The sequence below is a fragment of the Schistocerca cancellata genome, chromosome 9 (assembly GCF_023864275.1).
Source record: "Schistocerca cancellata isolate TAMUIC-IGC-003103 chromosome 9, iqSchCanc2.1, whole genome shotgun sequence".
NCBI lineage: Eukaryota > Metazoa > Arthropoda > Insecta > Orthoptera > Acrididae > Schistocerca > Schistocerca cancellata.
The window spans coordinates 441,297,364-441,324,559 of NC_064634.1; the positions used below are offsets into that span (position 1 = coordinate 441,297,364).

The window sequence follows — 27,196 nt, forward strand, 5'->3', positions numbered from 1 at the left end:
GGATAGTATGGTGGGAGTGGCGGACAGTGAAGTGTTGCAGCTTTGACAAAGGGCAGGAGAGAAGGTGCGGAGGGGGGGAGGCTGTTAAGTAGTGGAAAGGCTGTGTAGTGCTGGAATGGGAACAGGGAGGGGGCTGGATGGGTGAGGACAGTAACTAATGAAGGTTGAGGCCACTAGGGTTACGGGAACATAGGATGCATTGTAGGGAAAGTTCCCACCTGCGCAATTCAGAAAATCTGGTGTTGGTGGGAAGGATCCATATGGCACAGGCTGTACTTGTTTTTTGGCCATGGTTTGTTGGTGGCCATTCATGGAGACAGACAGTTTGTTGGTTGTCATGCCTACATAGAATGCGGCACAGTGGTGGCAGCTTAGCTTGTAAATCACAGGCCTGGTTTCACAGGTAGCCCTGCCTCTGATGGGATAGGTGATGTTAATGACCGGACTGGAGTAGGTGGTGGCAGGAGGATGTATGGGACAGGTCTTGCATATAGGTCTATCACTGGGGTATGAGCCATGAGGTAAGGGATTGGGAGCAGGGGTTGTGTAAGGATGGACAAGTTTATTGTGTAGGTTCGGTGGATGATGGAATACCAGGGTAGGAGGGGAGGGAAGGATAGTGGGCAGGACATATCTCACTTCAGGGCATGACGAGAGGTAATCAAAACCCTGGCAGAGTTGCTTCAGTCCCAAATGGTACTGAGTTACGAGGGGAATGCTCCTCTGTGGCCGGACTGTTTGACTTTGGGAGATGGTGGGAGACTGGAAAGATAAGGCATGGGAGATTTGTTTTTGTACAAGGATGGGAGGATAATTACGGTCAGTGAAGGCTTCAGTTAGACCCACGGTATATTTTGAGAGGGACCGCTTGTCACTGCAGATGCGACGAAGGGTCTTCTCGGTATGGAATGGGTGGCAGCTGTCGAAGTGGAGGTATTGTTGATGGTTAGTAGGTTTGATATGGAAGTAGGTATTGATGTAGCCATCTCTGCAGTCAAGGTCAACATCTAGGAAGGTGCCTTGTTGGGTTGAGTAGGACCAGATGAAGCAAATGGGGGAGAAGTTGTTGAGGTTCTGGAGGAATGTGAAAAAGGTATCCTCACCTTCAATTCAGACAGCAAAGATGTCATCAGTGAATCTGAACCAGATGAAGGGTTTAGGATTTTGAGTTTTTAGGAAGGATTCCTCTAGATGGTCCATGAATAGGTTAGCATAGGATGGTGCCATGTGGGTGCCCATAGCCGCACCACAGATTTGTTTGTAGGTAATGCCTTCAAAGGAGAAGTAATAGTGGGTGAGGATATAGTTAGTCATGGAGACTAGGAAGGAGATTGTTGGTTTGGAATCCAAAGTGCATCTGGAAAGGTAGTGTTCAATAGCAGCAAGGCCATGGGCATTAGGAATGTTACTATACAGTGAGATTGCATCAATAGTGACGAGCAGGGCACTGTGTGGTAAAGGGACAGAAACTGTGGAGAGTCGGTCGAGGAAATGGTTGGTATCTTTTATATAGGAGGATAGATTCCGGGTAATAGGTTGAAGGTCTTGATCTATGAGAGCAGAGATTCTCTCAGTGGGGGCACAGCAACTGGCCACAATGTGGCATCGTGGGTGGCTGCGTTTATGGACTTAAGGATGCATGTAGAAGGTGGGAGTGCGAGGAGTGGTAGGGGTAAGTAGAGAAATGGACTCTGGGGAGAGGTTCTGGGATGGGCCTAACGGTTTGAGTAGTGACTGGAGATCCTGCTGGATTACTGGAACAGGATCACTGTGGCATAGTTTGTAGGTGGAAGTATCTGACAGCTGACGGAGTCCTTCTGCCACATAATCCTTGCAGTTCAAAACAACGGTGGTAGAGCCTTTCTGCAGATGTAAGGTTAGTTGCATGTTGAGGGATTTGGGGAATGATGTTGAGGCAAGGTTTGAGGTTAATAAATTCTGGAAGGTTAACAGGGGGTGATTTGGAGGCAGTGGGGGTGGATCACGGTTGGATGGAGGAATGAACTGAGTTAGGCAAGGTTCAATATTGGTCTTAGGTTGAGTCTGATTGGTTGGGTTGGTGGCAAAAAAGTGTTTCCACTGTAGGGCCCGGGAGAAGGACAGAAGGTCTTTGGTTGAATTTGGGAGTGGGGCAAAAGGTGAGCCTTTGGAAAGGACTGATATTTCTGTGGGACTAAGGCTTCTGGAGGAAAGGTTCATAACTGTGTTGCGAGTCTGTTTATGTTCTGGGCTGTGTGTGGTGGTGGGAGGGAGATTTGGAGGGTGGGGTAAGTGTAGTAGGTCTGCAAGACAGGGTTTGTCAGCTATGAGGGGGCGTGGAGGAGGTTTGGAGGTTATTGTACAAGTGGTGGACAGTGGTAATCTGAGGCGGGAGTAGGAAGTGAGTATGATGGAGAGCTTTTTGAGGTGGCATTGTGCATGTTGCTCAATTTCCTGCAGGGCAAGGTGTGTTATGGGTTCCAGAAATTTGGGATTACATAGCAGGAGAATTTTGCGGATGGAGAGAAGGTACTGCAAGGAGGATTGGGCTTGGTTAATATGATTTTACAGGACTATGTTGGTGAGGGCTTAGGATTGGTGGAATCTGAACAGGTGGAGGTCATTGTGGAAGGAGGGGTGGCAGCCAGAGGTGGGTAATTTGATGGTAAAGCCATTACGGGACATTCTATGAGCCAAGCAACAACACAGGAACAGTATGTGGGACTGGGATCTGGGTAGGGATAAGGAAACTTTTATATATTGATGCAGATGGAAGGAGCAAAGATCCATGGTGTTGCAAAAAATGCGAAAAATTACGTAAAAAAGTACAATTACATCTGAAAAATTACACAAAAATACACCCAAATACGTGTGAAAAGTACGAAAACACGAAATGGATGCACAAGGGGGGAAAAAACAAGATGTAATCTGGGGAAGACGGTAATAGTGTAAAACTCACTAAAATTGGTGAAAAGTTATAAGGGTGAAAGAAGAGAATAATTAATCAATAATAAATATATGTATATTACAGTGGGTAGCAGGTTTGAGGGCAGATAAGCATAAGGGGGGATGGCAGATGTGACTGGTTGAGGTGGATTTAGTGGGTGTGAACAGAGATAGAGTGGGAAAAGTGTGTGTGTGGGGGGGGGGGGGGGGGGAGGTTCGTAGTTAGAGATGTAAGATCGAGTGGCACCAGAAAAATGCTGTAAGGAAAGCTAAAACAATGCCAAATGACAAATACTTTGAAAATTCGAGAAACAAATCTAATGCTGTAAGGGAAGTTATCGGATATCAATCAGGAAGTGAAACCAAACAATATAAAAACATAAAATTATGATTTCTTGCCCAACAAAAATTGCAGTAACTTTCAACAAGTATTTTACAAACATAATTGAACAGTTAGTGAGTGGACTGGAAGAACACAACAAAATATCACCTCCATCATCCAATAGCATAAGAAATGTGTCTACATCATTGTTCCTTTCACCCACAAATACAGAAGAAACTTTATCAGTTATAAAAACCTTGAAAACAGGTTAGTCATGTGGAATTGATGAAATAGCAGATTGATTATTAAAAAATGGTATCTTGCCTTAGATGAATCCTTGACACACTTGTGCAATAGCTCACTGGCATTAGGAACCTTCCCTTCATGCTTAAAATAGCAAAACTGAAACTGCTGCTCAAAAAATGAAATCCAGAAGATGTTTCAAATTATAGGCCAATAGACCTACTGGTTGTATTTTCAAAAGTTTTTACAAATGTTTTTCATAAGAGAGTGTCTGATTTCCTAAGTAAACATAAAATTCTCTCTCCCTCACAGCATCCTTTCAGAAAAGGCTATTCAAACGGGAGTGCAATATTTGAATTTATTAATAAAATCTATGCTAAACTTGATGAGAGTGAGCTTGCGACAGGTGTATGTCTTGATTTATCCAAAGCTTTCAGCATCATTGACCATAATGCCCTACTGCATAAGCTTGACCAATGAGTGGCTCAGGACATACGTCTGTGGACACAGACAGGTGGCTGAAGTGCAATGTTCTGACGATGACAAAATCAGCTATGAGTATTCAGGATATGAAAATGTGAAATACGGTGTAGGATCAGAAATAGGACCCATTCTGTTTCTCCTTTATGTCAATGACCTTACTTACATTCAACAAGTATTGCCAAACTACCCTCGAATTTGCAGACAATACAAGCTTTCTTATTAGTGAGAAAACAGAAGAAAAACTAAAAGACTCTGTTGTCCAAACAATGAACAGCATAGAACAGTGGTTCAGCTACAGCAAAATTTCTGTGCTTCTGGCTCCAGAAAAACACAAAATGGGAGGTGCACATTGAATATCTGCAAAAAAAAACTAAACTAAACCATTACTTGATAAGGATCTTAAAAAGTTGTTGCAGCAGAACCAGCCTGTTAAATGTATACTACTTCTATGTGCATTCTGTAATTAAACATGGCATTATCTTCTGGGGCAATGCAACAACAACTATTAAACTTTTCAGGAAGCAAAAGATAATATTAAGGATTATTGAAGGGGTAAACAATAGGACATCATGGACAAGATATTTAAAAAAATGTGAATTCTTCCTCTTCCTTGCATTTTTATCTACAAAATGTCAACCTTCATAAAACAATATCTTGATAGGCACCCCGTTATCTTATTAAAAATGGAGATACACATGCATAAAATATAAGACAAAAATCTGATCTTCATATGAAGCATTTGAGAACATTGTCATGCCAAAAAGGCACTCTACATATTGGGATAAAAACTTACAATAATCTGCCTAACCATGTTAAATCAATAAGTAAACTCAATAGTTTAAAGGCTGAACTAAAGGCATATTTAATTGAGCATTGCTTTTATAGTCTAACAGAGTACCTAGAAACCAAACAATAAAAATAAATATCCATTATGAATATTCAACTTTGTATGTTGTCACAAATGTTTATTGTATGTATGATTCTTTGCTAAATTACTTAAATATCTACTCCCTAAGAACACAATACAAACTGTATTTCATATTGTAAAGACTTAACCATGCCCAGTTACCTTGTACACATTCTATACATGTAGGATTATAAGGACTAAATAAATGAATAAAATGAATAAATAATGCTAACAATATCTATAATTAATTATGGGCATAGCAGTATGAAAGGAATTTATATTCACTTTAACTAAGCTTATTTTCTGTCTTTTCTCTGGGTAATTGTATTATGCAGACATCTGTAATCATAATATGATACAAGAAAAACTGATATTCTTTGACATAAAATCTGTATCACTGTCAACAACAAACCTGGGAATATGAAAATAATATACCCTTTTCCATTAGCTACTACAGTAAATTTGAAAGCAGTTTTGAGATGTAAATAATAGACAGGAGGCAGGTAGAACCTCAGATACATTTAATTCTTAAGTTTTGTACTAATGTAAAGTGATGATTTATTTAGCTGGATAAAGACTAAAATAAACAGAAAAATGAGAATAGTAAAAGAAGCAGTTCTCTTGATAGCACTTACTGGCAGAGCAAACTCCGCGATCTCATGCATACTCCTGTATTCATTTTCCTCGTAGAATCCATGCTGAAAACATTTCAGGGAAGCTGCACAAATCTTTGATGAGAGAATAGGCATAGTTTCTGGATCTCCCTCAATTCCTGGGAATACATATACATTATGGCTTCCTGGCAGGCAAGGGTGTTTAAGTGGTTTACATGTCTTCATTGATTCCAGTTTCATGAGAGCAGCTGTTACTTTGATGTCAGAAGATATTGCCTGATCTCCTTGAAACAAAAAATGTCAAATTGTCACATAAATAAACAAATATTGATAAAATTATTTTAAAAAGGTGTTCTGACAGATAAACATGACTATGAGTGTTTAGTTATTCATTAATATTAACTACGATCTTTTATTATGTATCGGTTAATTTACAAATACAGTTTCTTAGAGCAAGTATGGTAACATATTGATTATTTACATCATTGTCTTTTACATTAACCTTAAGCTGTGCCGTTACTGCTAACACAGTTTGCACATGCAGAAATTGATCTCCATACAGAGTTTCAAGATCTAGGGGTAGGGTGTTTCACCAGTAATCGAAACATCGTGGGACCCTGGTTTGAACCCTGCCACTGCTTACATTTTGAATAGAAATCATATCATCAGCAATGACGGTTTGAAGACTTCAGGCATAAGAAGTCAACTTCATTCTGCCAATGGTCCTGTCAAAGAGGGAAAAGGACTGGACAGAGGTTCAGGGCACTCTCTTGCTGTTGGGGTGGGAAACTACCCCTAAAGGGGAAAAATCAGCAATGATCAATGGAATGAGGATGCAGGACATGACAGCTGTAACTGAAAAAGTGTCATGATGATCTCTACATTAGTGAAAGGCTACAGATTAGTCCTCCATTCAGCGAGGGGATGGCCAAGGGGGAGGTGACTATGAGAAAAAAGTTGACTATGTTATGAGTTATCTTCTTCAAATTGGGATGTGGAATGCCAGAAGTCTGAATATGGTAGGGAAGCTAGAATATCTGAACAGAAATGTCATGGCTCAAACTAGATACAGTGAACGTTAGTGAAGTGAAATGAAAAGAAGATAAAAATTTTTGGTCAGGTGAATATAGAGCAATATCAACAGCACCATAAAATAATATAACAGGAGTAGAGTTCATTATAAAGAGGAAGGTAGGACAGAGAGTGAGTTACTGTGGACAGTTCAGTGATAGGGTTGTTCTCATCAGAATCAGCAGCAAACAAACACCAACAACAATAGTTTAGGTATAAATGCTGATGCTGTAAGCAGAAGATAAAGAGACAGAGAAATTACATGAGGGCAAAGTAGAAGAAAGGGGTATCAGAGAATATGGGCTTGAAAGTAGGAATGAGCAAAAAGACTAAGTGAATTCTGGAATAAACATCAGTTATTAGTAGTAAATACTTTGCTCAGCAATCACAGGAGGAGGTATACTTGGAAAAGGCTGGGAGATATGGGAAGATTCCAGTTAGATTACATAAAGGCCAGGTAGAGACTTCAAAATCAGATTTGGATTATAAGGTGCCAGGAGCAGGTATAGACTCAGATCACAATTTAGTAAGATGAAGAGTAGGCTGAAGAGTACAAGACTAGTCAGGAAGAATCAATGTGCAAAGAAGTGGGGTACAGGAGTACTAAGGAATGAAGAGACACACTTGAAATTCTCTGGAGCTACAGATACTGTGATAATGACTAGCTACGTAGGCAGTTCAGTTGAGGAAGAGTGGACATCTGTAAAAACGGCGATCACAGAAGTTGGAAAGAAAGACAGTGGTACAAGGAAGGTAACTGTGAAGAAGCCATGAGTAGCGGAAAAATATTTCAGTTCATCGACAACAGAAAGAAGTACAAAAATGTACAAGGAAATTCAGGAATACAGAAATACAAGTCAATTAGGAATGACATAAGTATGAAGTGCAGGGAAGCTAAAATGAAACGACAGTATGAAAATTGAATAAGACATGATTGTTGGAAGAACTGGTTCAATATACAGAAAAGTAAAAATAACCTCTGGTGAAATTAAATGCAAGGCCGATAACATTAAGAGTATAATGGAAATTCCACTTTTAAATGCATAGGAGGGATGGGATAGATGGAAAGAGTACACTGAAGGTCCCAAGAGTAGGAGGTCTTGTTGATGACATGGTGGAAAAAGAAACAGGAATCGATGAGGAAGATATAGGGGATACAGTATTAAAATCAGAATTTAAAATAGCTTTGGATGGCTTTAATACCAAATAAGGCAGAAAAGATCAATAGCATTGATATACCATCAGACTTGTGGAAAAATATCATTCACACAATTATGATGACAGCAAGAGCTGACAGGTGCAAAATTATCACACAATCAGCTTAATAGCACATACATCAAAGTTGCTAAGTAGTATAAATAAAATTGAGGATTTGTTAGATGATGGTCAGTTTGGCTTTATGAAAAGTAAAGGCACAGAGAGGCAATTCTAATCTTTCAGTTCATAACAGAAGGAACACTGAAGAAAAATCAAGCAATGTTCATAGGATTTGTCAACCTGGAAAAAACATTTGACAATGTGAAGTGGTGCAAAATGTTCAAAATTCTGAGAAAAATGGGGGCAAGCTTAGAGACAGACAGGTAATATACAATATGTACAAGAACTGAAAGGGAACAATAAGACTTGAGACCAATAATGGACTGCTCACATTAAAAAGAGTGCAAGACAGGGATGCAGTCTTTAGCCCCTACTGTTCAGTCTATACATTGAAGAAACAATGATGGAAATAAAAAGAAACCTCAAACTACTACACCTTAATCACTGTTCAAACTTGCTCAATAGTTTGTCTGAGCCTCATGGTCTGAACAACAGGTCTTCAGTGATAGTCATTTGAAATTCTATTTTTATGTCAGGAAGGATCATTAGCCCATAATGCATCACAATTTCCAAGTCTCTGACACCAGCACCATTCATGTAACTACACTCTACATCTCATGAACATCCACTGAGATTGTTTAGTAGAGCATTATAATGTTTAGTAAGCAGTTAACAAGAGATGCTCCATATAAACCTGTTGCAGTCAACTTGTCCCATAGTGCATCTAGACTTGGTAGTTACACTTCCACCTCCCTTGCTTATCAGTAATGATGAAGTCACATGCTTTTGGGTAGACACTATTTATGTGCATGTATCTTCAGATTCATCACTAGCATGAGCAGTAAAATTTGTTTACTGAAAGTGTAATGTCTGTTCTACCAATTCTGTGGGTAGGAATCACATAAAATCACATGCAAATATTTTCAGACATAGAGCTTAGTACTCAATATGAACAAATTTGCACAGTATTTAAAAATCACCTAGCTTAGCTTGGATAAATACTTTCTGCAGATCAGCTGTACAAAGTTATGTAAGCAACAGATCAAACTCTCCATATTGTAGTAGCAGTCTTTGACATGACACTAACAATTATCCTTACATCATTGTCAAAGCTTCCCCATAATAAAGTATAGCTTCAGTCGATATTTTATGTCTAACAAAGTGTAGCAGATACACCACCATATGTTTGTTATGTGATTTTAAATATAGTAATGAAAACCGAATACACATGTTTTTCTTTTACTCCATCTCACATGAGTTTTGTTTCAGAATGTAAATATACAGTAAAATTTATTACATCTAGTGGCACAGCAACTCACTCCCACTGAAAGCCATAAATACAGTTCCAAGCATCTCTCAATTATATTAAAATTTATGAGATGAGCAGAAATGGTGAGGTGACATACATATTTCCCATTTTACATTCAAAAAATTTTATAAACATAAATAAAATAATGCTGTTATGATTTAATGTGGACTGGATTAATTTTTCTTACAGGGTGTCGGGGGACTGATCATTTTCAAATTTCAAAGTCAAGGCTTTTTCCAAGTTTTTCAAGGCAAATAAATTCTTTTTTACTTTTTCTATTAAATTTGAGACTAAAAAATCCTTTTTTCAAAGCTTTATATTGATAATTATTAGAATACGCATAATTGAACACAAGTTATTTCTTTATTAGTTAAATCACAGGTACAAATTAAAATATTTTTAAAATATTAAATACTGTATTTTGATTTACAGGCAGTAAAAAAATAAAAAATAAAAAATTACAAATTCTGTTTTTATGTAGAGATATCCATAATAACCTGCTGACACAGGGGAACAAACTGTAGAAATCTACCATGATAAATATGAGTAAATCATTCCTTTAAATATTGTACCTTTGCCAAAATCTTTGAGGCTTTGATCAACAATGTTTTTTTTTTTTTTTTTTTTTTTTTCTGTGATTTTAGCTTGCCTTCGTTTGTTCAATAACTGCTTCTCCTTTTCTCTATTACCTTCCTTTGCCTTATGTTTCACATTATCTTTATACAAAGAATGTGCTTTGCAAAAACAGTGTAGAAGACTTTTGTCAATGTTGAACTTGTCAACTCCATTTGCATCCTGGATTTTCTCATATGTATATCTACAGCCATAAGACTTTTTTCTGTTTGAATTTCAACTTTAATTTTGGAGTTTACAGGAAAGCCTCACTCAACAGAAGCATTTCCACGTGAGAATATTAAAATAATTTGCACAAAATCTTGGAAATTTGGACATGGCTTTGAAGACAATTTGACTGTATTAATACAGAATTTGTCACGGCTTTCACTTCCCTTGTTACTTTTTGCATCTTCTTCAATTCTTTTTTCTCTGCATATCTCCACAAATTCAAGTCTGACATAGTTTGTCTTTGAACCCAACACTTTTCCATTTGACACTAAAATTTCAAGATGTGCCATCAATCTTCTTTGAGCCACTTCCTGATTTAACGTGATTTCTAGATTCAAGCAGAAAACTGCGTGTGTTAAGTTGTATTTGAGTGGTGTTCTTTCTCGCATCTTCTCTACTATGCCAATAATGCATGTACACATGTTTTCCTTTAGCAACAATATTTCCTCTTCAGATCCATTCTTAACTTTTTTCAGTCCACTTCTTGTACCAAAATTCGATTGGACTGTGTTGCTACCTGGAACTACTGCCCAGCAATGCAAAGCAACAGTGTGTGACATTGTAGTAAGTAGCTATTATGCAGTAAAAAGTCACTTGTTTAAACTTCTTTCATGCAGGTGTGAAAGTGGAAAAAATGATGAATGAAGAAGCTACTTCTGGCCCATCCATATCCACAATGTCAACGACACAGGGTGAAGTGAGAAAAATTATTATAAACTTCCCGAAATGTTGTGAACAGAAGAAAACGTAAACAGGAGAGCACATAAAAAAGGTGAATAATCACTTAATACTGATAATTGTATAAATGCTGCAAAATGACACAATTAAAAATGCATAAAATGTCATTCGTCTCCTCTGGTTAGATAATTGCGTTACAACAGCCTAAATTTATTTCATTATTACTCAAGGTTATTGCCACTCTGTTCGACGAAAACGCTAAGCAAGCACTCATAAACTACAGATTTATAGACATGAGATTGTGGATTACCATACGGTAAAACCAACAGCTAACTTTAACTTCTTCACTGATAATATTATGTCAGTCTGTTGCCATCAAACAGTTGTTCACCTCCATAGATCTGTTTGATGCATATTGGTGCAAGTTATTACTCTTCATGACTGTGACAGCTTGTTTTTTATGGCTGCCGACTACAACAAGCTAACGGTTGATATAGCAAGTGTTACAATTGGCTTAATGTAATTTCAAACATTTTATTAAACTTGATACAAACATCTCTATAAAATACATTTACGAAACTTATTACTTCTGTGTATAGTAGCTTATCTGTACTTGATGCCAGACTTCAAAGCAATGAATTCTCCCATCTCTTCCACCTCTCAAACAGCAGCACCAATCAGTTTCCTCAGAATCCTGCCTCATGCAACAGCTTGACAAGTACAAAACAGTTACCAATCACTGTGTAAACATTGGATCACCAACAGGTATCCATAGATGGGTTAAACTAATAATATACCAGCTGTTCTGAAAAAATTAAAAAAGTTAAGGTTTTTAAATAAAATTTAAAGATTTTTCTGTTTTTTTTTTCCTCAATTTTGAAACTTCTCAGCTTTTTCCAGGTTTTCAAGATTTATAGGTTTGCAGGACACAACCTATTATGTAAAAAGGTAATTACACTGGCTGTTAGTGTAGATAAGATGACAGCTGCTGGAGTTAGTAAGTGTAAATGGTATTTAGTATATTTATAAAGTGAAATGAACAGTTGTAAAAGTTAGTTCTGGTTTTTGTAATTCTTTCAAGCATGATATACAAACTAATGCACCAGTTTCCAAAAGTTAGTTTCTGCTGATGAATGAATGGAAATGATTTAATATTAAAATGTTTGAAGTGTTATTCACTTACCTCCAGGAACTGTTACTTCTGGTTTAACTGCTGAATTTTTGGCCATTTCTACAATCGATGAAAGGGTTAAATTTCGGACTTCTTCTGCAGTCAAGAATATTTCAAATGTGATTTCCACAGCTTGCTTGATCTCTACAGCCATGATGGAATCCATTCCCAACTCTGCCAGTGGTGCGTTGTGATTTACAGTTTTCAAATCCTTGATTCCTTGATGTAAAGGAATGAATATTTTTTAAACTCTCTACTCTCAGGTATATTATAATAATTATATGCAAAAAAGCATTTTAATAAGATGGGGAAAAATGCCCAAAAGAACACATACATTTCTTATAAATTAAAAGGTTATGGTGTAATAGAAACTTCTACTGTACATCATGTCTTGTTCTTTCTTATGCTAACTGCTTCCACATCTTAAAACAAATGAAACTCAGATAAATATTTTTAACTCTAGGAAAAATATGTAAGCATAAAAAGAAAAAATGAGGTTGAATGCCAGCCGGTGTGGCATTACGGGCAACTAGAGAAAAGTATTTAAGCATAGAAGAAGTGAGTGGGGATCATACTAGAGATTATATGATCTGCAAATAGAGAAATTCAGTGATAAAAATGACTTTAGCATAAGGAAAATTATTATAGCCCTGATACTTGAAATGAGTTTTTCAGGAGTGGCAAAGTTGGTCTGCTGTTCTTGCACTAGTGCTGTAGCATCTATGGTGAAGGATGATGAAACCATCAGTAGGCAACACGGTATTGGACAGCCACTACTCATCTCAAAACAGGTCAGAGACTTGTTCATTCCACAAAGCAAGATAGTTAGCAGGCAGTCTGGCACATTCCTGAATATGGGACTCTGCAGTAGACAATCCTTGTGTTTTGCTATATCAACCCACATTGTCTATTATGATTGCAGTGAGCACAGGATCACTGAGATTGGACTGTGGATCGATGGAAATGTGTCACCTGGTCAGATGACTCACGAATTTAGTTACATCAAGGCAATAGTCATATCTGGATATGTCGTCATCTAGGCAAACTATTGCTCAAAATATTCCCTGTGTCAAAGATGCAGACAAAGGGTGGCAGTATTATGCTATGGGAGACAGTCACTTGGGCTTTCATGGGACTTGTGGTATTAACTGAAAGCATCATAACAGCTATGGAGTACTTCCATATTATTGTAGACTACCTGCCTTCATTCTTGCCTGATGTCTTCCGTGACAGCAATGGTATCTTGCAGCAGGACAACTGTCCATATGACAAGGACAGTAAAAAATCAAAATGCTTTTGTACTTTTTCATTGAAACATAAGAGTCCCATTAAATAAGGAATATGAACTTTCCATATCATGAGAGAGAACTGAAAAATCAGAAGATACTCCTACAGATATTCAGAAGTTACAAAAACTGAACAGGTCCATGAAGAGAAATATAAGCCAATATCAAGTTACCTTAAAAAAAAAAAAAAAGAAAAAAACATTTTAAATTTCATGTCACTTAGAAAGGGTACTGATAAGACTTAGTACAAGTAACTGGAAAGTCAAAGTAGAACAAGAGTTCAGAACTGATTTAATCTATGATGGTACTAATTGAGAGCATCTAGATTTACAGATGTCCCATTTTGGTTTGTTCTCTACAGTCACATTCACAACAAGAATATAAGAACATATTATAACAGCAGTTGATAATTTATTTCTAAATCCAATTGTCTTTTGTAAAATAGGGGGTGGGTCACATAATAAATTGTTTGTCTCATAATGATCTTGAAATGGTCATTATGAGGCATCCCTGTTAATCAGATTTAGATAAGAAAGGAAAAATACAGTCTTAGTTATGCTGTACTGAGAGAATTTACTTGGCAAATTATGGGAGATGTTTATCAAGGGCACACACTAGATGAGGAATTTAATTTATTTCAAAAATTGTTTGTACAACACTGTGAATCCAATTTTCCTTTGTGATATGTCAGGAGAAAATGCAGAGGATGCTGAGTGAAAGGGTGACTAACATCTGCGATTAAAGTCATTTGTGCTATGAAGAGGGGGCTTTCTTTAACACAGATACTGTAATCATTTGTTTGTGGTGGGTATGACAAAATATCCTGTGAAACATTACTAAATGCCTTCTCTGAAAACTGTCTAGAACAGATAGTTCAGAATCCAACAAATAGACCTGACCACTTTGGGGGCATCTACATCCTATGTGCATCTACATTTATACTCTGTAAACTGTTGTGAAGTGCACTGCAGGGGGAGCATCCCAATGTACTGGTTATTATGGCTTTCTCTTGTTCCATTCAAGTATGGAGTGTGGGAAACATGATTGTTTAAATGGTTCTGCGCATGCTGTAGTTGATCAAATTTTATCCTCATGATCGCTATGGCAGTGATATGTAGCGGGTAGCAGTGTATTCCTAGAGTCATCATTTAAAACCAGTTCTTGAAACATTGTTAGTAGAAAATCTTGGGATAGTTTCAGTCTATCTCCAAGAGACTGCCGATTCCGTTCTTCCAACATCTCAGTGACACTCTCCCATGCGTCAAACGAACCTGTGACCATTCGTGCTGTCCTTCTCCTTGTACTTCCAGTATCCCCTGCCAGTCTTATTTGGTATCAGTCCCACATACATAGACAACATTCTAGGATGGGTCGCATGAGTGATTTGTGAGCAATCTCCTCTCTAGACTGATTGCATTTCTCTAGTATCCTACGAGTAAACTGAAGTCTGCTACCTGCTTCACCCATGACTGAGCGTATGTGATTATTCCTTTCATAACCCTACAAAGTGTTACAACCAAGTACTTATACGTATGAGTTTACAGATTCTAGTTGTGACTCACTAATATTATGTTCACATGATAATATTTTATTTATTTATTTTTTGTGAAGTGCACAATTTTACATTTTAGAACACTTAAAGCAAACAGCCAATCATTGCACACTTTTAAATCTTATCAGGTCTGACTGAGTACTTGTACATCTTCATTCAGATGATGTTTAGGGTTGATAACTGCATCATCTGTGAAAGGTCTCAGGTTACTGTTAGTATTGACTGCAAGATCATCAATTTGCAATATGAAGAGCAAGGTACCCAACATGCTTCCCTTCCCTGAGGAATGCCTGTAGTAATTTCTACAATTGTCGATGACTCCATATCCAATATAAGATGCTGCATCCTCTGTACCAAAAAATCCTCAATCCTGTCACATATGAGGACTGACCAACAAAGACAGACCGATTTTTTTTTCCACAGATGTGAATTACTCTGTTTCAATGTAAGTACACCTCTCCTATTTGAATGCAATTTTACAGCATCTCTATGCACTTTTACAGCATATCTGCTGGTCCCCCAACACAAGGTACAGGGCATTTTTTTCTCAGGTCCTTGAGAACAGAGTCACTTTTCTTGAGCACTGCCATTGTCACGAAGAAATCACTGCCCAGTTTGAGGAAGTTGTGATAATTTGATAATTGTCTTGGAATATCGTTCTTTAGTTTGACAAATAATGATGCGTAGGATGCTTCTGTAACAGTAGTTCGAGGGTGAACTGCATGTTGGTAACTCATTCCATGTCAGTCAAAAATTGTGATCACCATCACTTTTCCTGCAGATGGAACAATTTTTGGCTTTTTGGTGTTGGAGAACCTGGCAATTTCTATACTGTGCCCATTTTCCATCAGGATCATAATGATGCAGCCACAACTCATCACCATAGATAATCAATTGAGTTAATGCATCCACCCATAAGCAAAGAGATGCAGCACATCACGGCTTGTTTCCATTTGTACAGACTTCTGTTCATGAGTCAACAGACGTGGCACTCAATAGGCACAAACATGGGTCACATGGAGATAACCTTGACAGTCATAAAGACACTGCCACATGAAATTCTCAACACTTCACTGAGTTTACATAATGTTATCTGCCAATCCTCAAGGACAATCACAGTAGCTGTATTAATGATGACATCAGTCACAGCAGAAGCCAAAACACCAGGACTACATTGCTTAACACAGACACATTGGCCTTCTTTGAAGTCCTCAAACCACATAAACACTTGCTGCAGCTTTTTGTAAGTTTCAGTGACTGTATGGTACAAATGAACACAGAATTTTATTGTGCCATACTGCTCTCTCGTGTCACCCCCTTTGTTTGGTATGTGAAACACAAAGAGCACCTACAAAATACAGTATTACTACCAATCTGTCCACATGAGAATTCTGCCCCCTATGGACATTACACATGAACACCCTCTCTTTGTTTTAGGGGAGAAGAAATATGTACATACAGAAAGATGCACACATTGTTTTTATTATGATGGTTCTACATCGCCTATTTACATGAATAGCCAACACTCTCACACACACACACACACACACACACACACACAGATATAGGTGGCACTGGGCATCAGCTCCAGCCAATTCAAACATTTCAGGAGATGATCAAATGCTGGCAACAACAAAATATTGTTACATGCTGCGAAGGTGTGAGGCATTTCAGCAACTCTTCTGTTTGATACCGGTGCATCAGATTCAATCATTAGCCAGTCTGCATATTTTAATGTGGATGCTGCCTTACAGATGTACAGATGTACAGACTAATATCTATCCATCATAGAAAATACACTCCTGGAAATTGAAATAAGAACACCGTGAATTCATTGTCCCAGGAAGGGGAAACTTTATTGACACATTCCTGGGGTCAGATACGTCACATGATCACACTGACAGAACCACAGGCACATAGACACAGGCAACAGAGCATGCACAATGTCGGCACTAGTACAGTGTATATCCACCTTTCGCAGCAATGCAGGCTGCTATTCTCCCATGGAGACGATCGTAGAGATGCTGGATGTAGTCCTGTGGAACGGCTTGCCATGCCATTTCCACCTGGCGCCTCAGTTGGACCAGCGTTCGTGCTGGACGTGCAGACCGCGTGAGACGACGCTTCATCCAGTCCCAAACATGCTCAATGGGGGACAGATCTGGAGATCTTGCTGGCCAGGGTAGTTGACTTACACCTTCTAGAGCACGTTGTGTGGCACGGGATACATGCGGACGTGCATTGTCCTGTTGGACCAGCAAGTTCCCTTGCCGGTCTCGGAATGGTAGAACAATGGGTTCGATGACAGTTTAGAGGTACTGTGCACAATTCAGTGTCCCCTCGACGATCACCAGTGGTGTACGGCCAGTGTAGGAGATCGCTCCCCACACCATGATGCCGGGTGTTGGCCCTGTGTGCCTCAGTCGTATGCAGTCCTGATTGTGGCGCTCACCTGCACGGCGCCAAACACGCATACGACCATCATTGGCACCAAGGCAGAAGCGACTCTCATCGCTGAAGATGACACGTCTCCATTCGTCCCTCCATTCATGCCTGTCACGACACCACTGGAGGCGGGCTGCACGATGTTGGGGCGTGAGCGGAAGACGGCCTAACGGTGTGCGGGACCGTAGCCCAGCTTCATGGAGACGGTTGCGAATGGTCCTCGCCGATACCCCAGGAGCAACAGTGTCCCTAATGTGCTGGGAAGTGGCGGTGCGGTCCCCTACGGCACTGCGTAGGATCCTACGGTCTTGGCGTGCATCCGTGCGTCGCTGCGGTCCGGTCCCAGGTCGACGGGCACGTGCACCTTCCGCCGACCACTGGCGACAACATCGATGTACTGTGGAGACCTCACGCCCCACGTGTTGAGCAATTCGGCGGTACGTCCACCCGGCCTCCCGCATGCCCACTATACGCCCTCGCTCAAAGTCCGTCAACTGCACATATGGTTCACGTCCACGCTGTCGCGGCATGCTACCAGTGTTAAAGACTGCGATGGAGCTCCGTATGCCATGGCAAACTGGCTGACACTGACGGCGGCGGTGCACAAATGCTGCGCAGCTAGCGCCATTCGACGGCCAACACCGCGGTTCCTGGTGTGTCCGCTGTGCCGTGCGTGTGATCATTGCTTGTACAGTCCTCTCGCAGTGTCCGGAGCAAGTATGGTGGGTCTGACACACCAGTGTCAATGTGTTCTTTTTTCCATTTCCAGGAGTGTATATGTATATCTAGAAAGATGCACACATTGTTTTTATTATGACGGTTCTACATTGCCTATTTACATGAAAAGTCAACACACACACACACACACCCACACACACACACACACACACACACACACACAGATATAGGTAGAAACAGTATCTACCATGAGTTGAATAATATGTGTAGACATAGTATCCACTAAGATTATAGAAGTTGAAAAGTAGAGGTCTCTAGGGTATTAAATAAGATACTAAGAAGTGAGAGTGAGGTATACAATAGATTTTTATTTTACCAGGAAATATTTAATTATAGTGTACAATGAGATCTATGGCAACGGCCTTGCCGCAGTGGATCCACCGGTTCCTGTCGATCACCGAAGTTAAGCGCTGTCGGGCGTGGCCGTCACTAGGATGGGTGACCATCCAAGCTGCCATGTGCTGTTGCCATTTTTCGGGGTGATCCCAGCCTCATGATGCCAATTGAGGAGGTACTCAACCAAATAGTAGCGGCTCCGGTCACAGAAAACCATCATAACGACTGGGAGAGCGGTGTGCTGACAACACGCCCCTCCTATCTGCATCCTCAGTGAGGGTGACACGGCGGTTGGATGGTCCCGATGGGCCAATAGTGGCCTGCAGATGGAATGTACATGAAGATCTGTACTAGGACAATGAATCGTCAGGCCTTCTCATAAAGGATAAGGGGGTGCATACCCGGCATGTGCTAAGGATATAGGGCAGGTGTACCTACATAGAGATAGGACGACCTGTGGCCTGATGAATAGGGATGTTTTATAAAGGGGCATACCTACCAGAACGGAAGGAGGAAGTGAACTGGTAGGGCCAACCCACATGTAAGGTATAGGTACTGATACTAGGTGAAAAGGACAGTATCATGACAGAAGTCTCACATTTAATAGGAGTTATTCTGGTAAATTTGAATTCTATAAATCACCAGCATTATTATGTTTTATGTGAATTTAAAGGTGTTGAAAAGAACACTTTCAGTTGCCCAGAGTTCCTCCAGACTACAAACTACTATAAATAATGGTACTAGTACATACTAAGGAAAAAATAGTACACAGAATTAGAATAAAGAATAAAGTATTCAAGTGTCATGAACACCTGGAGCTTATGATTGGAAACTAAAGGTTTAGTCCTCATGATTCTTAGATATAAGAAAACAAACTCCAATATTGATTGAAATGTTTACATTTTATAATTAAAGTATTCATCGTTATGAAAAGAACAAGGCATAATGTTGAGATATGAATTATTGTTATATGTGATATAAATGTACATAATGATTGTATATAAAATATCGCGTGTTCGATCTGAGGGAAGGAATACGTAGTGCTTCGAGAATTTCTGCATAAATTCTAGAACTACTTGGCCTTCCTCCATCTCAAACACACAATATTTTAAATAGAAGTGTGAGAGAACTGAATTCAACACACTCTGCACTGCATGTTTCTGTGTGCAGATCTAAAAACAGTCACGAGCAAAATGTGGACTCAGTGGCTGAACGGCGGGCAACAAGTACCTGCTGTTCGATCCATAGAGTTTCAGGGTATGTGCAGAGAAGAACAAGGAGTGTCTATATACTATTTTGTGCTTTTAGTGACTGTAATGATTGTTTAGGATAAATAAAGAAAAGAGATTAGACTTCCAAGTAATTCTTGGGTTGGACTTGCTAGAAGCAAGACATGTTCATAAATTATGTGGTTGTTAAACATACGCTATTGTAAATGTATTTAATCGAGTCTAATGCGAGATGAATCGGTTGAATTGTTGACCTTCTTATATTTATGTGAGAAATAGTGAATTTGTTCTTTGTGGAAGTTGAAATATACCAAGACTAAACTAAAAGTATTCTGCAAGTATCCACTTATTTCATGAGTAGAGAAAGAGAGAGTCTGGTAAATTCCCTTAACCAGCTTTATTCTTCAGAGAAGAAGTTTTTGGATATCGACATTGCCGACTATCCGGAGAGGAAGATCGGCTGTGCATACCAAGTAACTCAAATGAGGTGAGATGACAGGAGACTATCACGAAAGCTACTGAAAAACTCAATCTCAGTCTTTGTTAATAAGCCCTCCTATTTCATCTTATACTGCATATGATCACACTGTTGATAAGAAGCATAGCCATGGTAGTGACTAAAATGATTTCTGTGAATCGAGAAATACTCTATCTATCTGACTGTGCTGGTCTATGGCTTTCAGGACGTCATGTGAGAAAAGTGCGAGTTGGGTTTCACATGATCTATGTTTTTGAAATCCACACTGATTGGCAGGGAGAGACCATAACTCTTCATGTTTAGGCTTAGAATATGTTCTAAGATCCTACAACAAATAGATATCAAGAATTCTGGGCAGTAATTTTGTGAATCCCTTCTACTGCCCTTCATTTAGACAGGTTTGACCTGTGCATTCTTCCAACTAAGGGGGCACAGCTTTTTATTTGAGTGGTATATGATAGATTAAAGTTAGCAGAGGGGTGTACTCAGCTGCAAATTGGATATAGAATCTGATAGGGTTACCATTGGGACCTGGGGCTTTGTTAAGTTTTAACCACTTCAGCTGTTTCTCATGTTCACTCATCTTTTCAGTGGTATGAGAAGTAAGCTGGGGCCATACTCATGGTTTTTTCTCTGTAAAGGAACATTTGAAAACAGAGTATTTTTGCTTTTACTCATGGTTTTTTCTCTGTAAAGGAACATTTGAAAACAGAGTATTTCTGCTTTTACAGTCATGATAGAAGCTGAAGAAATGAATTAAAATTTGTGCTACAGCCAGGACTTGAATGCAGGCATCCTGATTACTAGGCATTTGTGCGATCCATTATGTCACTGTAGCAGCATAGTATTATAATGAACACATTGATTTCATGGAATATGTTAGATTCTATAAACCCACATTTAAAAGAGTTGTCAAGGCAGCAAAACAACTGGCAAATAACAGGATGATTTTAAATCATAAAAATAAGACAAAGTTGTGAGGTCAGTCATTAAATCTGAGTTACGTGTTAAAGCCTGTAACAAAGAAATTTCAAAAAATGACACTGAAGGGGAAACTATTGTAAGTTCAACTCAAATACCATAGTACTTTAATGAATTCTTTACAAATGTAGCAAAGTCTGATGTAGATGTTACAGATTATCACAACAAAGTAAATCCCTTTGGCCTAAGTGAAGACTCTGAAAATTTTTAGAAGTTTCTGTGGGGGAAGTAGAAAATACTATTCTAACATCAAGAAATGAAAAAATCTGCACGTTGGGATGGAATACTAACCAAGGTTATTAAAACAGTACACAGTAAAATTGCAATCCCACTAGCTCAAATAATAAATCAATGCTTTGAAGAGGGCTGTTTCCTAGAGGTACTGAAATATGTTTAACTCAAACCACTGTTCAAGAAGGGATCAAGAGAGATCATAGGAAGTTATCATCCTATCTTAATTCCCCCAGTCATATCTACAATATATGAAAAACTTGCTGTTGCTCAAATCCAAAACTTCATTGCAAAATGTTCTGCTTTGCTTATTTACAAACCTGAAAAGTATGGTATCAGCAGCAGTGTTCTGCAATGGCTTAAATCCTACCTATCAAGCAGAAAACAAACAGTTGGCATCTCTTTAAATGGCACATATTATTTTTCTGAATGAAAAAAAAATTATCTCAGTGTGTTCTACAAAGCTCCATATTTGGTCCAGTTCCATTTTTCTTTTATGTCAATGGCTTACCATTAAATATCAGCTCCCAATCAGTTCTGTTCGCAGTTGAAAATCAGAAATCAGAAAAAATTCCCAAATCTGTGGTCAGTACCCTCAGTACTTTAGAGACTTGCTATTAGCTAAATGGGTTGAATCTAAACGAAGCTAAATGGGTTGAATGTAAATAAATCTAAGACTCACATGACCCAATTTAAAACCAAACAGTCAAAATGAGAACAGATTAAGACTGTTCATAACAATCAAGGTATAGAAGAAGTTGACTCAGTCAAATTCTTAGGTTTATATGTATACGAAAAATTGAGCTGGCAGGCAACATTGAAACCTAGCAAACAAACTGAGCAGCTTTGCATTTGCAATGCAAATATTATCAACTGCAACTGACATGGACACATGAAAAGTAGCATATACAAGCCACTTTGAATCTATCATTAGGTATGATTTTGTTCTTAGGGGTAACTCGACAAACATAGTGCAGATACTAAAAATACAGAAATAAATCATTTGAAATATGTGCACTGCAAATCATAAAGAACCACATCATCCATTATGAACTCTGTCATCCCTATAGAAATATGAGATTATAATATTTTTGTACATCAGACATAAATTATTTGAGGGAAGCCATTTTGTCCATCCACATGATACTAGAAACAAAGAAACTGTTATGCTTCCCACCCACCACCTCAGACTGCATGCCCAGAGATCTCAATACATGGGAATGAAAATTTCTAATAAATTGAAAGGGAACATGCTAACACAGATGAATTTTGGTCCACTTAAGAGAAAGTTACATGAGGGAATGACACTGAAATGTTATTACTCAATTGATGAATTTATGCAGGTCAAACTGGAAATCTGAGCCGAATATAATGTGTTACATATTCCAAAAAATATCCTGATAGTGTTATTATTTATTTTAGTGATATTATTTATTAATATAAAAATCATTGTAGCTGTATTGAAAGGAGTCTACTAGGGCACATTTGTATGTGCCACCCAAATATGGTAATAATGTTAATGTAAACTAAACTGAAACTATGATGATATAAATGATGTATGTCTCTGATAAGTTTTATAATGCAGATTGCTGACTGTGTACAACCATGGAGCCAAAGATACTGCTTCTGGTCTGAGATTGTAGTGTTTGAGTGAGAGAGCACTGGGCACTCAGTTGTATGCAGCTGTCTGTGAGAGAAAGACAATGGAGTAGTCAGTTTTTGTGTGTCCTGTGTGAAGCCACCAAGTGTTAGTTTAATGTAGGTATGTCAATATTGTTGAACATGGAAGCAAAAGTCTTCATGCAAGCAAGATAAAGATGTTAAATAATTATGATTTTTGTTTTGCCAGCACATTAGTATACATGAGTTGGCTGTTAATTTGTAACTGTTGAGCAACCCCAGAATGTATATAAAATGATTTGATGAAAAGGCTAGTTAGATACTTCACTTTTGTAATGCTGCTAAGATTTGTTAATAGAGCTATATGTAATTTGATGATTTTCATTTATGTTGGATTAGTGAGGTTAGATAATACTTACTGTTTAAATCTCAATGATTGTGAATCAGTTGTGAGTAATGTAACTTCAATTGTCAGTTGTTTATGAAAATACAAAGACTTGCAATATAATTCTGCCAAAAAATCTCAGTGTTAGTAATTCACCATAATCAAAACCGCCTCCCTGTCCAGGTCATATGTTTTTCTAAGAAGTTGGATTTTTTTCTCAAATGTTTTCATTTACCAGCCAAAACAATTTCATGTTGTTGTTGTTGTGGTCTTCAGTCCTGAGACTGGTTTGATGCAGCTCTCCATGCTAATCTATCTTGCATAAGCTCCTTCATCTCCCAGTACCTACTGCAACCTACATGCTTCTGAATCTGCTTAGTGTATTCATCTCTTGGTCTCTCTCTAAGATTTTTACCCTCCACGCTGCCATCCAATGCTAAATTTGTGATCCCTTGATGCCTCAGGACATGTCCTACCAACCAATCCCTTCTTCTAGTCAAGTTGGGCCACAAACTTCTCTTCTCCCCAATCCTATTCAATATCTCCTCATTAGTTACGTGCATCTCAAAGTGTTACAGTCAGCATTGCGCACTGCTGAGCCTGTAGTTAGCATATTCATATATTTTTTATGAGAGACCAGAATATATTGTGTACCACCATTGCTGTTTTAGGGGTAAGACAATTTAATTTATTTGCTATGTGCACAGGAACCAAGGTTATCAGTTTTGAACAGGGACAGAGGATTCAGTGCCTAAGGGGCTGAATGTATTTTGCAGTGACTGTATTTCTTTATTGGTATTGGGAGTTGCACTGCCCAATCAGTTCATATAAAGGTTTTGCTAACAACAACACAGGGTAAGGACACCGCTTACACTTACAACACGCTACATGATTACGCAAGTTCGGTGCCCATTCCACAGTTCAGAAATTCATTCAACATAATCATAAAGCTTTTTTATATTATAAAGGAATGTTACAGTATTATAAATTTTTGACATGTCTCCTGTATGCAGACCAAATAGATTGCAAATATGTGTCAGGAGATGAATAAAACACAATTCTACAGCTGCAAAGACTATGCTAGTCCAATGCCTCACGTAACACAAACTTCAATTCTCACCTTCAGCCTATCTTTCCTTTCTTATATCATCAGTATCACCGAGGCTCTCCAGTATTGGAATAGCACCCCAGCTTTGTACGTAATGGGAAAATCTAGCCTGTACCTCAAGTGCAGAAGATTTATAGATCCCATAGAATGAAATTTTTGTTGAGACATATGAGTCTCATCTTCATCTACAATAATGTTAGAAGCTGAAGAAATCAATTGAGATTTGTGCTAAAGCCAGGAGGACTTGAACCTGGGTCCTCTGCTTAATTGTCTCACAGAAAATTTCATTCCATCAGATCTATAGATCACATTAAGTCTGAGGTATATGCAGGATTTCCCCATTATGTATAAAGCTGAGATGCTATTTTAATACTGGAGATCCTTGGAAATACTGATGGTTTAAGAAAGGGAAAACAAGCTGAAACTGTGAATTGAAGTTCAAGTTAAGGAGGGTACTGGACTAGGGTTCTCTATGCAGTGGTTTTGCCTGTATTGCTACAGTGGTGTAATGGCTATCACATCTGCCTCCTAAGTGAAGGACATGGGTTCAAATACTGGGCATAGCTCAAATTTTAATTCATTTCTTCAGCTCCTATCATTATTATAGATAATGTTGATACTCATATGTATCAAGGAAAATTTAAGTCCATCAGATTTCTGCTTTTGCTTCACTGATCATAGCTTCAGTTTCAGTCTCATATATGAGCGACTGGACACCAACTCTGATGCACTGACAGCCTTTACATATGTTCTAAATTTTTCTGGGTTTTGATAAATATCATTTGACATTATTCTGCTACAGTAGTCATTGAAGGCTTCACACATTGCGCTTATGATAATCAAATGACTTTCATTCAGTCTCTCTCCATTTGGAGGATCTCTCTAATTATGAACTACACTACTGGGTACTTATTTATTCAGGGCATGGTAAAGTGTTCTTTTAAACATAAGTCACAGTTCCTCTTCATGCTTTTGTCCTCAGCTAAAAGTTTCAAGTTCTTCATAGTGGTATGATATTATTGTTCCTCTGTCTAGTTTACTGAAGATATAAATCTTTTTGCTTGTTTTAGATGCCCTTTGTGTTTTGGTATTCACTGTTGCTATAACTATCTCATGGTCACTGATAACAGTTTTGATGTAGATTTCCTCAAAGAGATCAGGTCTGTTTGCTGCCATTAGAACTAATATATTTCCATCATGAGTGGACTTCTGCACTACCTGTTTTAGGTAGTTTTCAGAGAAGGCATTTAGTAAAGTTTGACAGGATGTCTTGTCATGCCCACCACTAACAAAAGTATAATTATCCCAACTGAACATTGGATAATTAAAGTCTCTCCCAATGATTACAGTCTCATTAAGTGAAATGAGGCTTCCTCTAAAATGTTCGGTTACATCAGGAGGACCCCCATTACAATTTTTTGCCCATCTTTGCTACTGGGTCTTGGTCAAACAATATCAGATGCAACTTCAACTTCAGTTCGGTGGATTTTAGTTTCTTGTCTTCTGCAACAAATATGCTTCTATTTTATGTTTCCTTATCTTTTTATTATAGGTTTGCATTTTCCCCAAATATCTCTGAACTTCAGGTTCTAACCAGTTTTGTGGGACTAATATTATGTGAGATTCAGTGTTTTTAGGAGCACTTCCAACTCTACCACTTTGTTGCACATTCTTCGGCAGTAATCACTAGGATTTTGATACTCTCATCTGTGGGAGCCATTCCCTTGGATGTTACTCTGATACTTCTGGGTTTCACACAGCTATAATTATCTGGATGGGATGGACTGTCACCTAGTCTAAAAAAAAACCTTGTATACACCCCACATTTGGTCAGCCACTTGGGCAGCTGCCTCTGATTGTGTAATGCACACCTGATCTATTTAGGGGGACTCTCAACACTACAGTGCAAGTCTAAGAAGTCGACAACTCTCTGAGTCTTTGGTTCAAGCGTTCCACTTGACTAAGAGCCAGCAAGCCACATATGTCCTGAGGACAATGCTGCAGATTGTGAGCTTCACTGAAACTCCATGAGCAAGGATGGTATTCTCAACTTCCTCTGTGAGCCACTGGAGAGGTACAAGTATGACCTCAGAGACCAGAGACAGGCATTGTTTGTTCCAGCATGCAGCTGTAGCTGATTGCACCCTGCTTCCTTAATGGCTGCCAGAATAGCCTCTTCAACCTGCTGAATGAGGTGACCAGGTATACCCACTGAGTGTACCTGGTGTTCCTCCCAAACCCTTGCTGCCATTTCCCTAAGAGGTACCATTACTTACTATATGTTTGAAATGCCAGTGATTAGGGGACTAAAACCCTTTTGTGTTTCCCCAAAACTGGTGACCTTAGTCCCAATGGCTCAGATTCAGTTTCAGTCAAAGACAGCACGTTGAACCTGCATGTTAAAAGGGGTCAGTAAGTACCGTGAGTCCTCCTTGATCCCTGTCTACCTTGTGCAAATACCTAAACCCCACACTGACAAGCCACTCACAGTCAAATGATGGGTAATGATTAGTCTTGTATTCATCCAAGAGAAATGGTATCCACAGGAAAGGATAGTACTTGAGTTATCTTTGGTACCTCTGATACACAACTCTTGATAGCAGCCCTCCCCCAATGCACCCAATTGCTTGGCAGTTATCAGGGTGATTTCTAGCAGCTTATGAATAGTAACCAATTCATCCCCTATCTGAGAACAGCAAACACTACATTATGCCTGGTACAATATTTTATAAAACAGTAAGCACTTTATGCCTGGTGCAGTATTTTTCAGGATAGTAAAAAAATAACTTTATACTAAGCTTCCTGATTCTCTTTTAACTTATAAGTTTGATATGCTATAAATATTATCAGCAATCTTTTGGAATTTAACTAATTTATAGCCAAAAATGGGATATCTGTTACAACAACAGAAACTTGGAACAAGT

The 27,196-nt window shown here is 38.6% G+C and overlaps 1 protein-coding gene across 1 annotated transcript in view; it reads right to left on the minus strand.

Annotated features, from left to right (window-relative positions):
* LOC126100464 (fatty acid synthase-like) overlaps positions 1–27,196 on the minus strand; it is a 443,119-nt gene that overhangs the window by 41,043 nt on the left and 374,880 nt on the right. Inside the window, exons 33-34 of the mRNA XM_049911071.1 lie at positions 11,896–12,102; positions 5,516–5,778 (exon numbers count right to left, since the gene is read on the minus strand). Coding sequence (XP_049767028.1) covers positions 5,516–5,778; positions 11,896–12,102 — 470 coding nt within the window. The remainder of the gene's footprint in view (positions 1–5,515; positions 5,779–11,895; positions 12,103–27,196) is intronic.